Source organism: Salarias fasciatus, chromosome 18 (assembly GCF_902148845.1).
Source record: "Salarias fasciatus chromosome 18, fSalaFa1.1, whole genome shotgun sequence".
NCBI classification, from domain to species: domain Eukaryota; kingdom Metazoa; phylum Chordata; class Actinopteri; order Blenniiformes; family Blenniidae; genus Salarias; species Salarias fasciatus.
The window spans coordinates 17,689,051-17,704,815 of record NC_043762.1 but is presented as its reverse complement, the minus strand read 5'-3'; the positions used below and the strand labels follow the sequence as shown (position 1 = coordinate 17,704,815).

The 15,765-nt window shown below is 40.2% G+C and overlaps 1 protein-coding gene across 1 annotated transcript in view; it reads left to right on the top strand.

The window, feature by feature from the left end:
• The window catches only part of pappa2 (pappalysin 2), a 57,497-nt gene that overhangs the window by 31,379 nt on the left and 10,353 nt on the right, over positions 1-15,765 (top strand). The window contains exons 16-25 of the mRNA XM_030115665.1: positions 1,301-1,436; positions 1,531-1,705; positions 2,185-2,250; positions 2,338-2,434; positions 2,545-2,722; positions 5,053-5,266; positions 6,622-6,790; positions 7,502-7,634; positions 8,220-8,341; positions 13,398-13,469. Of these exons, the coding sequence (XP_029971525.1) occupies positions 1,301-1,436; positions 1,531-1,705; positions 2,185-2,250; positions 2,338-2,434; positions 2,545-2,722; positions 5,053-5,266; positions 6,622-6,790; positions 7,502-7,634; positions 8,220-8,341; positions 13,398-13,469 (1,362 nt within the window). The remainder of the gene's footprint in view (positions 1-1,300; positions 1,437-1,530; positions 1,706-2,184; positions 2,251-2,337; positions 2,435-2,544; positions 2,723-5,052; positions 5,267-6,621; positions 6,791-7,501; positions 7,635-8,219; positions 8,342-13,397; positions 13,470-15,765) is intronic.

Genomic DNA, 15,765 nt, shown 5'->3' with positions numbered 1-15,765 from the left:
TCTGGAAGGCCGCTTCCTCTCTAAAGAGTCTTTCAGTGTCTTAAAAGCCTTCATTATGACGCCTATATCTTCTAGCTTCTCTATGTGACCTGCCTTTTTCCTTGAAGTGTTCTTTCTGCTGCTGAAAGGCCTCTCTCTTCTTAAATATGCAGTCTGGGTCTTTCTGAAAAGCATTCCTCAGCCATCCTATCATATCCATCTCTACCAGTGTCTTCATTTTTAAGCTTTTCTCATGTCTACAAGGCTTTCAGCATTTCTTTAAAGTGATACTCTGAAAGTTTGTCCTTTGAGGACGACATACCCGCAGTCTGCTGTGAAACTACACAATAAACTGACTGAAAGTGGAGACCCAAATGAGCCAGCATGAAACAGGAACAAGAAATCTGCAACTAAATTCCATTTTCAGGCAGAAAGGAGCTCATTGCTGGTGCAGGATTGGTGCCAGGACTAGTTCTTCTTTGGTTCAACAGAAGTGGTGGTTTTCTATAATTTTGAAAGACACAAAGCCATGTCAATCGGTCACTTTTCATCTCAAAGTATTCTTCACAAGGAGCTGTGATGTCTTTTCACCAGTGAAGGACGGAGTAAACAAGTAATGAGGTGGAAGGGAAACGATACATTGCTTTCAATTTATTTATTTTTTTACAAAAAAAAAAAAAAAAAACCCAAAAAATTATAGCATGCAAAAGTATTCATACTCCTCAAAACCTTGTGGAGCCACCTTTAGCTGGAATCACAGGGTCTGTCTCTACCAGCTTTGCACATCTAAAGGCAGTGATTGCAGCTTGTGGCAAACTGCAAACAGAATTGGCTTTCATGATCTCCTTGCCCGGCAGTTTAGTTGGACTTCCAGACTTTCTCCCAGACCTGTCCGGTGTGTTCCTCAGGCTTCTTGAGCCTGCTTGTTCACAGATGTGATGAACGTCTGAGGCCTGCACAGAACAGCTGGATTCAGACTGAGATTAGACTGCAAGTCAACTCTATTGCTAATTATTAGATGATTGTTTTAGGGCACTTGGTCACGCTGGACTTTATTTAGAGACAGCAAAACAAAGGAGAATGAAAAGTTTTGCATGCCATACTTTTGTTTCCTTTATTTGTTGAAAATCTTGAAATCCATGTGTCATTTTCATTTGTGGCTGGAATGTGACAAAATGTGAAGCAGATCAAGGAGCATGAAGCCACGGTATCTGTGGCTGACTCTGCACAGCTGACAGTAAATGCTGTATGTTTCAATAACTAGTGTCATTACCTGCAACACATCTTCTATGTCTTTTTTAAACCGTTACCTTTGAAACAGTTGGGATTTGTTCATTCTGGAGTTGCCGCCTCTGTGATGGTGTATTTGGCCTCAGATGGATCGTACTCTGCGGAGCAGTGTCGAAGGACCGTCACCATCTTCCTCTCTGACACTGCTGGCAAGAACCACTCTCTAGGTGCTGATCAATATCTCACTCAGTCCAACGAAAGCATAAAAGAAAAGAAAAAAAAAAACTTGAGTACGTATATCTGAAAACCCTACTTCCCCAGGCACACATGACCTCTCATGCCATCGAAACCCACTGGTGGTGAATGTGACCCATGACCTCTCTCAGCCCTTCTTCCTGACGTCCTCGGTCATCCTCCTCTTCTCGTCGCCCTCCGTGGCAGTGAGCGGGGTGGCCCTGAGGACCTCCTGCCACTTCAGCACCTTCGCCCTGACTGGGTGCGCATCAGAGGGTGGGCTCTCCCACAACTACCTACCTAACACACACACACACACACACACACACACACCAAAAAAACATTGCTTTTTATATCTTCTCCTGAAAGTGTTTTAATGCTTTTTTCCTCTTTCAATGATTTAGCGTTTCACATAACCTTCTTAGATCAACACAGACAGTTTAATGACTCAAATCAAAGCTGCCAAACCATCTTCTGTCTCTTTTGTAAAAATATTGCATCCATATTACCCACAATAACAACAACGAGCCAAAAGAGTAGGGAGCCTACAATCAGGGAGTCCAAAAAAAAAAGGTCCAGCATTACTTATTCTGTCTCGAAAGTAAATGCAGAAGTCAAAAACCGGGTCATGATTCATCGAGTTTATCGAATTCAAAGTCATCAAGCCATGAAGAATCGAGTCTCACTCTGTCTCTCATCCCTGCTCTTCTCCGTCTTTCCTCCCCTCCGCTGCGGCTGTAGCTGTTTACGGCAGCCGTGCCAGATGGACGGCTGCAGCCCTCCTCAGTTAGAGCACGCCTCCGTCAGGTAGGACCTTCCAGCTCAACTCCTGAACAATGGATGAGGTGACACGACGTGTAGAAGGAGCATGGGTATATCAGCGTGTCTCTGTAGGTGCACGGGAGGAGGGGAGGCGTCTCGCTGCTCCGTCCACTGCCACCGCGGTTTTAGTGTCTCTGTCCTCAACGGCAGGCCGACTCAACCTCACCAGGTGAATCAGATCTTATTCCTTCAGTTCTTAATTTCTCTTTGACAAGTGAAAATAACTGATTATTTTTATTGCTCCTGTCCTTTTTCCCCCTCAATCTTTTGTCATGATAGAGAAAGGCAGAGTTGGAGTGTTTCCACGGTTCGTGGGATCGAGCAGTCAGCTGTCAGCCAGTAGACTGCGGCCCTCCTGACCAGTCGCACGTCTTCCATGCTATATTCAGCTGCCCTTGGGGAACCACCTTTGGCAAACAGTGTTCCTTCACCTGTGGATCACCGGCAATATTGCAAGGTATTTTGTCTTATTTGTTTCCTCAAAAGTAAGAAAAGAAAAAAGAAACCAACTTGAAGTTCTTTTGATCGTTCATGTTACTGACAGGCAGACGTCACGAGTCAGAACAAATTAGATCCTTTAAGTCATTAGAAACTTTAGATTGAATTTGGCACCTTTTCTGGGCTTGATCACTTTTTTCATAATTCCAAATGGAATAATATTTTTTTTTTCTTCATAAGTTGTTTGTAAAGTTAATTCCCTTCAGATTCTTCTCTAGAACAAGTTGTACAACCAGCATCAGTCTGCCTTTCAACAGGCTCAATAGACTGAGACTGCGCTTTCCCCAGGATCTGGCTTCATCTTCTGAACAGTCCTCCGCTCTGCTGATTCTCAATACGTTTGCCGAGTTTCTAACACGTAACCAATGAATACTTTTAAATTTTAGATTCCCATAGAGCTTGCTCTCTCAGGATCAGCCCACCGGCTCTATCTTTTAGAATCTATTTGAAGAAGCATCAAAGTAATTAAATGGGTTCAATTTTTGATTCCAGAGTTGATCTTCTTCCTGCTGTTCTGACGATGTCCATTTGCTTGTGCCAGACCCAACAAAGCCTCGACACAGCTCAATCAAGCCTGAATGACAGTCCTGCCTGGATTAATGAAAAGCTTTCAGTTTCCCGAGGAATAAACTCAAAGCAGACTTGTAGAGTCGGCACGAAATTTGAGGGCAGGAGGATAAACTCAAGAGTTCTTGTGGGTTCATGTGACCGCTTGTGCCGATTGAGAATAAAGCCCACCGGTTCAAGCACGCACAGCTTCTGCTGTCTTTTCCGAGACAGCAGTACTGAATACCGAGCCTTATAGCGCACGTTTGATAATTCCCTCTTAATCTTTACAATGACACAAAACATCTAACTTTTAGCAGTTGATTTACATGCAGAATAGAAAAATAAAATAAAACAAACAAAAACCCAGTATTATTTATATTACATCCCCCATTGTCTGTTGAAACCACCACTGTTGGCGAGAGGTGTGTCTCCATGTCCCTTTGACAGGAAACATCTGACTAAATAAAGGCATTTTTTGGCAGCATTTAACTGTATTTTTTAAAATGTTAAAATAAGACTGTCACATCTCCTGCTCCAATTCTGTAATATCAGTAAAAAAAATAAAATAAAGCATTGTAAATGCTATTTAATATCTATTGCAGCATGGTGTTTACACCAAATAAATGACAAGTATATTCACATAATCATATTTTTGCTTTTTGCCATTAACGGTGTTTATTAAAAGCAAAGTAGTCTGAAAAAAAGAGAAAAGACAGTGACAACTAATTTTCTTATTTTGATTTGATCCAGATTGAAAAAAAAAATCCAAAATATTAATTCTTGACCTTTGAACCCCATTACAAACATGTATATCTTGTAGTTTTGTCAATTTAATATTCATACAAATGCAGAGAGTTCAATTATATAGTTTTTTTTTGAAGAGATTATTTACCTTATATACATTTAGAAGCAATAGTGCCTTTTGCAGGCACAATCACTCACATTAAAAATAAGCTGCACCATGGGATCTAAGCTCCTTGAAGTGATTAAAGGGAATGATTTTGATGCCCACACGTTTGTGTTTTTTCCTCTGAGAGCCTCATTCAGATGTTGTGATCCAGCGAGTTGACCCATGTCTTCCAGATCTAAGTACAGATAATTCCATAACAATTCTTTTTGTGGTTTTTGTTTCTGTGAAATATTGTTTGAAAGCCACCAGCAATGAAAACACACACTCTTGTAGTTCACTGGGATATGTTTAGGGCACACCAGTGCAGCTGCAATAGATTTCGATAATCACAGCACCAGCACAATGTTTAAATACCTTATAAAAATGTGATGCTATGTTAAAGATTCATTACATTTTATAGAGCCAATAAAATTGTGAAAGGTTGGGGGTGTTATAGTGGTGCACACTAAACAACACTCATGGTGCATGTGAGGCCATATAGACATAAAAAAATATTGGCTTTGGGCAATTTTAATGCCTGATTCACCTCGTAAGTGTACCAGAACGTGTCATGAAATAAACCAGGATGTTTGGTGGGACACAAATACACCCAGAACTAATCGTTCGTGTTTAAGTGTGCGATTTAGAATAGGTACTTACAGAGTGTGCTTCCTGCATTTGCCAGCCAATCTGAGAGGGAGAGCGTGTATTTCAGCTGTTTCTTTCCAGGATTTCCCCTGCAGATCTTGTTCGATCCAAACCTTTTTTTTTTTTTTTCCTGCTTATTGACTTGAACACATTTAGATGAATATCATAGGTGCATTCTTTCTCTTTCTCTCTCTCTCTCTCAGGTGACAGTGACAGGCTGGTTTGTCTGGAGGACGGACTGTGGTCTTTCCCGGAGGCCTACTGCAAGATCGAGTGTCCAGAGGTTCCGAGCATATGCAACGCCAAGCTGCTCACGGCAGATTGTCTGGCTTCCGGGCACGATGTCGGCTCTGTCTGCCGTTACAAATGCAACCCGGGCTTCTATGTGTTAGGAAGCCTCAAGAAGAAAACACCCAGGTACGTGTTGTGGGACCACTTTCAGATTAATGGGACATTCACTAATAGTGTGTTATTAGTATACATATTATATTGTGAGTAAATATATATTATTTTAAGTCAATTTCTTTTTATGCACACAAGAGTTGTGCAATGTCTTTGAATCCTGGCCTGCATTGAGTAATTGCCCTGTTTAATTACGCATACCTCCGTGCGTAATGGAGGAAATTCCTTCTTTTCCTTTATTTTACAAGGGTCCCATTACGCACTGCTCAATAGCATTAGGATCTTTGATTTAAGATATTTTCATGCTGCTGTATAACAATGCGTCACATCAATGCCCAAACCCCAGAAGGCACAGGATGATATAAAAAGCTGATACAGTTTCTGGAGGCATTTTTCTGCCCATCATCAACATCACAGTTTTCGGGCTTTATAACGGAATCGCATGAGGGTCTAATAAAATATGTACTGCTGCTAATTGGGTCTTGCTCTTAGTTTGCCAGTTGTACTGACTGCGTAGCTGCTCATTACTGCAAACAGTTCCCATGTTTGTAATGAGGAGAGGGTCTCCTTAAAGGAGAGACGGACTGAGTTTATATTTTCCTTCTTTAGGCGGTCTCAGATGTGTTGCTTCATATTTCAGTTGCAGTTAAGCTTTTCAGGTTTCTTCACTTTACTGTCTGGTGCTAGCGAATCGCAAACTTCATGTAACAGGCAGACATTTTTCATCACATGGGCAGTTAAAGCAAATATATACATTTGATAGATTTGCCTTACATTAAATTTCTATCCAATCAGGTGAAAAAGTATTCATTTAATGATTGATTTACAGCTGGATGTCTTTATGAGTTACACTTTCTCAAACATTTGTGTAAACAATTTAATAACCCCCAATTCTTTATTAGTCCAACATGTGAAAGTAAACAGCAGCAGCAGCTATTAAAGAGCTTTAAACACGCTTTTTATTCTTACCTTTGACACATGTACCCACATAAATATATATTGTAACACATACTGTTGCATTTACACACTACATGCCCCACACAGGAGATCTTTTTTACTGAAGAATGGGCATTCCTCTGTGCCCCGTATGCCTCCTGTTACTGAAACCGTAAAAATAAAACAAGGTTAACAATCGAGAAGGTGAGCAAGGGTATGGATTTGTCTTAAGTTTTGTAATTTTCATTAAAAAATTCTGAAGATTAATCTTAGATTTTTTGATGAATGAATGAATGTCAATTCAGCCATCTTGCTGTTTTTAAATCAACACACAAACAGGTTTTGATGCACAAAAAAATGTGACCTGAACATTGGAAAATCTCAGGTGGATTCAAAACACCTAGACATGCACGTATTTCCCTTTTTCTCATTAGGAAGTACTTCAAGTTGGAGTGCCTGGAGGAAGGCCAGTGGGAGGAAAGTGGATGTGAGCCGATATCCTGTCCAGCCCTCCCTGATGTATTTCAGGGCATGTACACCTGCACCAACGGCCTGTATTATGACACCCTGTGCACCCTGCAGTGCCCAGACCCTGCAGAAAATGTAAGATCTAAACATCTGCAAAAAGCAGTGAAAACCGATCTTTAACCTCTTCAGTTAAGGGGAAACATGCAGCCGCTTGTGAACTCGGTTGTGTCACATCAGAAAAATGACAAGACAAAAACCTTTTACTAAAAAAAGTTGATATTTAATGGACTTTTTGTGGCTGCTCCATATATTTGACACTCCGGCAACACCAAACATTATGCGAGATGCTGCTAATAAAATCAGTTAAAACATGTTGCTCCAGTCATGCATCAATACTCCAGACTTTAAGACCACTTTTTTTTTTTTTTTTTTTTTTTTTTTTTTAATGAAACCCCAGTACCCCTCCTGCAGGGTAGACGAAGCATGACAGGACTTAACAATGGCCATCATTGTCCATGTATAAGAAAGCCGACTTCCAGATTCCACAGTGTGGATAAGATCCTGGTCAAAAACTGCTCAACAATATAGAATTATTTACAAAAATCCCTTGACAGTAATGCTTCAAATTCTTTTGTGTCTTTTTTTTTTTTTAATTGGGGCCATATTTCACATGCATGCTAAAAACGAGACGACACAACATTTTTAGGCAGAAAGATAACATTTAAATCATCAAACTAGCTAAATAATGCACTGCACGATCGACTCAGGTGGGATCAAGGGGGCTTAAATTCATTATTGTGTTACAGCTCAAGCATATAAACAAGATGTTTATGTGATTCTTTCTAGAAGCAAATTCGCTGCACTAAAGACGGTGCATGGACAGCAGATTTCACCATGTGCTCCAGCCTGCAGGGCTCCTGCTCGACTCCTCCAAATCTCAACTCGGTGGAGTACAGCTGTGACCAAGGCGTCGACGTTGGTGAGTGTTAAGCTCCCGCCAGGCATGGAGTCTTGATACATCATAGAAACGGTCTTATGTTTTTGCACATTTTGTCCATTTTCTACTGGTAATCCCTGTCGCTGTATAAAGTGTTTTTCCCTCCCAATGAAATTTGACAGTCAATATTACCGATTCATTATAAATGATTAGTTATTTGATTACATTTTACAAATTTACATAGGCTTAATTTTCAAGGAAAGATGAATTATAAAAACTGTTTTGTTTGACATAAACAAGCTAAAACTGTCAAACTGTGACTCAAGAGTCTGCAGGTTTGTGTGTAAACACCCTGTGCATGATGGGGGGCCTTGTTTTGAAAGATACAACCTCATAATTTGACGGTGAAAACATCTGTAACACTCCGTCCTCACAGACAGTAGAACGCTATCACACACTGGTGGTTGTGGAGTGTTGGAACCAGACCACAGCTGACGCTAATGTGGTCTGTTTTCTTCCCACCGTGTTCACATGAATAAATTCAACAGATGCTAATTAGCTTTGGAGGTAAGCACATTGATTTAATTTGTGTTTGCCCCCCCCTCTCTCCCCTCCGTTCTCCTGCAGGTGCTGTGTGCTTCCCAGCCTGCATTGTGGCCCTGGACATGGATCTCCACGACCCGGTGGTTCTGCCCAATGGCACCACAGCCGACTCTTTGAAGCACTGGATGCTGCCCACCAAAGTCCAGGTGAGTCGCCTCAGGAGACGAGTCATATTTCAGAAGTTTGAATTTTCTCCAATGTTTCTATTAGAGTTCATTTAAGGTCACATCTGTTTATTTCCCAAATAAGTCAAAAAACACCATGTTTTTCTTTTTTTTTTTCCGCCCCCGAATGATACACATGATTGAGATACTCATGTTTTACGTACGCGTGTTGAAACTTACCCGAAATGTATTTAGCGAACCCTTCAGTTGACTTTGATACATAAACAGAACTCAGCAGTAAGAACACATTTCAACTCCACAAATTGAAAAGTCAAACAGAAGCCAACCAAGTTTCTGTTTTCTATTACAAGTTACACAAGTTGTCTTGCCACACATACACAAACATGGGAAGGAGAAAATCCTGAGCGGCTCCTTTTCTCTTCTACAAAGGGAAAACTTCTGCTGACCAAGACGGTTTGGTTTGCTTACAAGCTGCTTGTGTTAAAAGTTAAATCAAAACAGTTTTATGTACTTTTTGCGTTGTGTTTCACCATTTTCAGAGCCGTGACGTATTTTCCAACTCCATTTCTTTGACTTTTTACTGATGGGTATCTGTATCTGCGTAAACCACTGCGCACGTCAAGACGCGTGCTTCTTGTTGTGTTTGCTGCTGTTTCATTTGCTGTTTTTGTTTTCTTTAAACTTCCAACTTTAAATGATTTTCTGACTTTCGTTTTATTCCTTGCCGGTGCGTTTGTGGGTTACTATCTGCTCTATTCATCCAACATGCTGTTTTTATTGGGCTTCAATAACTTGGAACACTTTTTTTTTTGTAGAGTAATGCTGTTAGGAATTTCCCCCCTGGGATTAATAAAGTCTGTTCTATTCTATTCTATTCTATTCTATTCTATTCTATTCTATTCTATTCTATTCTATGTGATCACTTTACTGTCAATCTGATTAACGTTTTTGTGATCGAGAGATGGCTGGGTGCCATTCACCTGGAAGATTTTAGTTATGCCTGAAGAAGTTATGCAGAGTAGGAACACCAAAATGAAATAAATGAATAATCTGAATTCTTCACTTTTAAAATTGACCATTATTTTACTTCTGTGCACATACATTTTGAACTTTAGTTTAGCAAAACTCTCTTTAGATGTTGAATAACTATATCAGCTTTAGTGCATAAACAATGTGATTCATGACTTTGATTTCCAGTTTGAGAGCATTAGAGTGAATTCATTTTTTGTCATGAGTTTGGCATTTTGCTTTTTGCATTTTGACTTACTGGAAGTGATACATTACAGCTTCCTTTAGAGATCACTTCAAATTACAAGTATGACCTAATGGATGCAGTTTGGGAAATAGTATGAAACAAGGCCAAAAGAAATACACATGCTGTCTGACTGCATAGTAACTGCAGAAGTTCACAGACATTGGGTTGTGCTACGTTTTTTTTTTTTTTCTACACTGTAAATCTGTAAGTGTCCGCTTTAATGCCGTCGTGCGTTTAAATGTTAAGAGGCTGTTCCCATTTGTGGTTGTCTTAAAAAGTTACTGTCGAAAGTTCAGTTGTGGTCTTAAAACACTGAGTTTCTCTGTATAAAGAATGAAATATTTCCATGTGTGTTTGATCCCAAGTGTTTTTGAATTCAGACTTTGTTGCAGGGGAAACATTATTAGATTTTAAAACAAGTTTTAACTGTCTAATATCCATTACATGTGAACGAGTGAGGTGTAGAAGTAGATAAAGCGACTGGCATTTAGGATTGTTCAAGGGATTTGTGGTTTTACTGTAATTTGTGTTATGAAACAGTTGTTTTTCTCACTTGCTGCCGTGCGACATTAGAACATGCTATGAAAGCTGATCCTTTGACAAACAGGGCTCTTGACTTTTTTCTTTTTCTTTTTTTTTTTTCTCACAAAAACAACCACCAGGATAAATAATGCATTCAAGCATCTGGTGTTCTGAAAAGTCGTCTACAGAGCCCCAGACTGACCCATCAGCCAGCAAAAAGCTAGGTGGGCTCAGTTTACTGCCGGGAAAATTAATATTTTGGAATAATGGATGTGCTAATTTATCTCGGTTTTTCCTGCCATGAATATTTGCAAATGTCAGCAAAAATGTCACTGTGTTCGCTACTTTGTCTACTGCAGGATTTATCATCAACTCTTTCACCTGGGATATGTTCTTCATCATCGTCATCTATCTTTTGTGATTTGATTGCCATTTCACGCTAAGTTGTTTCATGGACAAATGATGCACCATTGGAACTGACCATAAAAAGACGCTTTTGTTCAACTGCCTTGTTTAATGTTAAAGCATTTTTTTTGTACTGCATGATCTCTGTCTGCCGGGAGGCATACACAGGAGTGCAAAAAATAGAATATTGATCATGATAGTAAAGTAATTTGTATTCTCTGCTACTATTATTCTAATACTTGTCCCGTTTACAAGACATATCTAATGTTTGGAATTTCACATTTAGAGCTACAGTGAGGATTTTTAAAGATATTAATATGATTTGCCTGCTTATTTAAGTATCTACAACACAAAGCATTGATTTTGTAATGTTTCAGACATGTTTGCAAAAAAAAAAAAAAAGGCATTAAATATCAAAACAGGGATCAACATAATTTCAAGTCAAATGTGTAATGTCTTCAGAGAGTGAATTGTACAAATAGCAGATAGAGAGGAGTTTTCCTTGATGAGGGTTCATTGAGAGTTTACAGAAGAGATCTGTTCTTCCGTCTTGATCGTTCACAGATCCACGGTGAGTGTTTAAGAAAAACACCTTTCAAGCTATAATTCTACAACTCAAGACCAACACACCGTCAGGAATTGTAAAATAACAGATTGTTTGAATTCAAACTATAATCCTGCGGGAGAAGCGATTCAAGGTGGCCACGCTCTCTGCGTAACTGAGAATACCCATGAACAAATCCTCAGGCAAACTCCAGCGCTTTTTTTTTTCTTCCTTTTGCATTCGTCATCCTACGTCCAAATGTGTTTCTTATCAGGTCTGACTGTGTCATTGGCACAAAAGATATCTTTCAACATTTTTTATTCTCAGCATAATCACACAACAAAATTCACTTCATGTGTATATCAGCGCCTGTTTGTTATCTTTAAAGTGTTTCTAGCGTTACTGGAACTCATAGGTAGATAGCGAGGAGAGAGCTCTCAGTTGACGTCAAGCCTTTCAGGAATTACACACATCTCTCACACACGCAGTGTATACATGTCACGATGAAAAAAACCTGTTGGACGCTCAGATCTGAGTTACAGCGCTGTTGTTTTGCTTCAAAGGTGGGTCATGTTACCCAATATCATATCTGAGGAATCGCTTCTACGTTAATGCTGTTGCAAGTGCGGCTCCAGTTTCGTCTTACTTTTTGGGTGGTCAGTCAGCCAGCCAGGCAGTTAATCCGCCCTTGCCAAGGTCGAATAGTTGGACGGAGGTCTGGTTACTTGCGCCATATCTCTGACACTGCCTTGTGATTTTGAGGCATTGTGTTATCTCAAATACTTCAGAATCAGGTCTCCGTTGCCTGGTCAGGCTGCACGGGAACTCACAGGGGGAGCTCCACTTTCTGTGTCAATATTTGTTAGTCAATCAGCTGTCTACTAGCCTCCTTTGTAAATTCCTGGGGTCAAATAAATGACAGAAGACCACCACGGCCTCGCCCAGATCTCAGCATAAAATTTAGACTTTTGTGGCTAGTTAAGTTTGTAAAAGTTCTTTTTTAATAGGACACATGCATCAAAAAACAGAATGTAGCAGTGAAGACAAAAGAATATCTTTAGATATCACTGAGAATCAATACAACACGTAATTTTACTCATTTCTGTGAGAACTGAATAATGCATCACAGTAATTTGTTTTACAGTATTGAGCTCCTGTGGCTGATAAACAAAAAGTGCATGTGGAATCATAAGCCACCAGCTGCACAGCACACCAGTAATAGTACCAAGAACACAACAACAACAACACAAAAACATCATGGTTTCATGTGACAAAGACCACTTTAAATACTTGAGGAGTTGTAATTATACAGACCTGATCTCATTTTAATAACACAGAAGCACGTTTGCTAATAAAGAGGGAGGGATGTCGAGTGGGTCGTACCGAACGTTCAGCTCGGGAGTCGATGAATCAGTTGAGGGTGGGTGGGCTGGGCGACATGCTGCCCTGGCTCGGTGGCAGCTCAGCTCGGCACATACCAGACTTTGCTCGAGTCTTCTGTGTTTGAAAAGGACTCTATTGGAGTGAAGAAGAGCAGCGATGAAGACCTGGATAAGAGTCTGAGGGGAGGATGGCCTCGGAGTCGCAGCTGTTTTGAGATAATTATCTCAGTTCCATAGTTTATTATTGGATCCTCACAGGATCAAGGATGATACCCAGTTTGCTAAAGAGTCAGTTCTGCAAAGGTCTTGCCATGATTCCTCACTGCTAGTTATACTGATCAGCCAAAACAAAATGACCACTGACAGCTGATTCGAATTACACCCATTATCCTCTTCATCATAGTGGGTGAGACAAATTAGGCAGCAAGTTTTTTCTTCCTTGCAGTTTCAGGGTTAGAAGTAGAAAAAAATGGGCAAGCGCAATGAGAACCACAGAAAGTGGTAAACCAGCTAATTTATGCACGTTGTCTCGAAAAAAAAAAAAAAAAAAGCCTACAGAATCAGCAGCCATCAGACATTTTGCTGCCAGAAGCCACAGTACATGTAGAAGGTGGTAAAATTTAAATCTTCCAAACTAATATATTTACCACATCACCATCAGGCCCTAAATCAGGACCAGGATCATGCATTTCAGGAGACTCTTAGCTCCTGCCATAGTTTTTACAACTTAACTTCAGAGTATTTCTTCAGCCTTGTCTATCTGAAATCGCTGACTTCACTCACTGCATTTCTAAAGCCCGCTGACACTTATTCATTTCAGCATTGCAGACTCCAAAATCCCAAAAAAAACTACACTGAAAAGGTTTTTGTGACTGACTATTATGTTGTTTTCTATGGCAAACGCAGAGGTTATCCATTTCCTGCGCCTTCTTTGCTTAACCAGAGTCCTCCTGTGCTTTTGTTTTTCAGAGCATCGTCTGCTCCGGGATGATGAAGTGGTACCCTGACCCTCAGCACATCCACTGCATCCCGTCATGTGAGGTAAGACTGAAAACAGCCAAGTAGCCCTGCATCAAACACACACGTTTGGAGTTTTTTTTTTTTTTTTTTCCTATCCTCCAGTGTGTTGATCTGCTCAAGACGGCCAACACAGGAGGGAAATACAGTTTTTCCCAGATATCGGTCTCACCCAGGCCTTTTAAAACTGTGAATTGAGTGATTTATTTTAGTCAGAACTGATACTGTATTTGGCCAAAGATTTTTCACAGCAGGGGAGGGGGCCAGATTTTTGTTACATTTTATGGTTTTAGTGCAATGTGAACTGAAAAAAAACATAAATTCTAAGAAGTGCATGCCTTTGGTCAACATAACTGAATTTGCCCTTCATGAAGGGGCTTCCGTAGAGTCTGCAAGCACACTTTGATGTGGGTATTTGTGCAAATCTGTTCTTGCATAACAGGTCTGATAAGGGCTTGTTCGTGCTATGAAAGTGTCAAAGTGTGAGAGATCATAGTTCTGCTTTCATGTTTTATTAACACTGAGGCAGGAAATACTTAACCCCTAAAACAATTACAGCATTTCTGGGCATAACCACATTAAATCTACTCTCAGCCGGACTTCTGCAGGAACACAAAGCATGAACCAAAGCGTGCTGGATCCCCGTTGTCATCACTACCCGAGATACCAGAGCATGTGTGCAATGTGCTTCAGATTTCAGGCTGACAAATCACAGGCAGAAACTGATATTCTCACACTTGACAAGAATCCTTTTCAAATCTTTCCAAATACTTTTTTTTTTTTTTCCCCCCAGACGTCCTGGCATCGCCAATTGATGTTTTGTTTTCAAAGCCAAATGGATTATCTGATAAAAGAGAATAAATTAATCACTGGTTTATGTTAGATTAAGATTAATTGTTGAGGTGGACACGAGGGTCATAAATCTTTCTGCTCGATTTGAAAGCAGCCTACCTTCTCGTGGCTGGGAGCGCTCTCCGGTTCACGGAGGGAGTGGGATAGCTCCGTGTTAAGTGACAAGTCAGCGGAGTCAATTTTCAGGTGAATTTATATATATTCGCAAAGAAATAAATTCCGCTTTCACAGGCAAAAAAAAAACAAAACAGCTGGACATGTTTAATAACTGACAGTACATTTTGTACTGAGACAGGTCGTACAGAATTTAATACCATACAAAAATACAGATGCGGCTAATAAACGACCATTTCCGCATGAGGCTTTTGTTCAAGGTACAGTACAAAGAAACGGAACAAGGACAGAATATAAATCGACCTACCTACCTGAAGGACTCTCCTTGGTCCAAAATCTTCGCTACAACTTTGTTTTACGACTGTATTTTGAAGGCCAAATCCAGATATGTACCTCATGCTGCGTGACCAATGTGCAGTATGGAGCAACACGAGGGATCGTCTGCACAGGAACTGGGTTTTCATGTAAACTCTGCTCACATTCGTGCTTCGGGCAACTTTATTTTTCAGGTTTCTTCACTTTCCGTTTTGACTGTGAGAGCTACTGTGCAAACTCTTGAAGTGCTTTTACTCTCCGTTGTTGACCTACAGACAGATTTTCTCCCCCCAGTGGGTTTCATGTTGTCTTTAGTCACTAACTATTCATCAGTCTATCCATCTTCTGCTCCTTCCAGGTGAACTCTAAGGACAGACAGTGACATTCACTTACAGGCAATTTGGCATTGTTAGTGAGACTGATAAGAGGAAAATGGAGCTGAATCGGGGTTTTCTTGCTGGGCGGTACAAGTGCAAACAACTTCCTAAAGAAACTGCTTCACAATATAAAGGTTTTGTGGACCTTAAAAGTGTTTGGAAGAGTAAAGCCGCTCAAATGTTTATGAGGTTCATTACAAAAACAGTATCTGGTGTTATGAATGTAATGTGCTGAATGTTTGTCGTTTCAACAGAGAACCAACTTCCATATTCTACCTTTGTGTGTTTTGGTTCTCTGGTTGGTCATTTTTTTTTTTTTTTTTTACACAATACAGAACTTATACTTAAGCTACCGGTATCAAAAGACATTGCGCCGACACGCCCAACAGTGCCTCAAGTGGCCACTGTAAGCGCAACAGTTGTGTGCGTCAATATGTCATGCGTCCTGTCGTTTGCATCTTATGAAGAAATTTAGTTTAATTTGCAAATTAGTATCCACTCCAGCTCAGTAATATTTTAGCAGTGACAGTAAATCATCCAAAATTATAAACCCAGATAGTTTTTATTTGGCTTCATCCGCAGGGTTCAGAAAAGGCTGGAACTACCGATGGAACACATAAACTGTTGATGTCTCACGGTATTAAAATATTCCCCCCACCTGC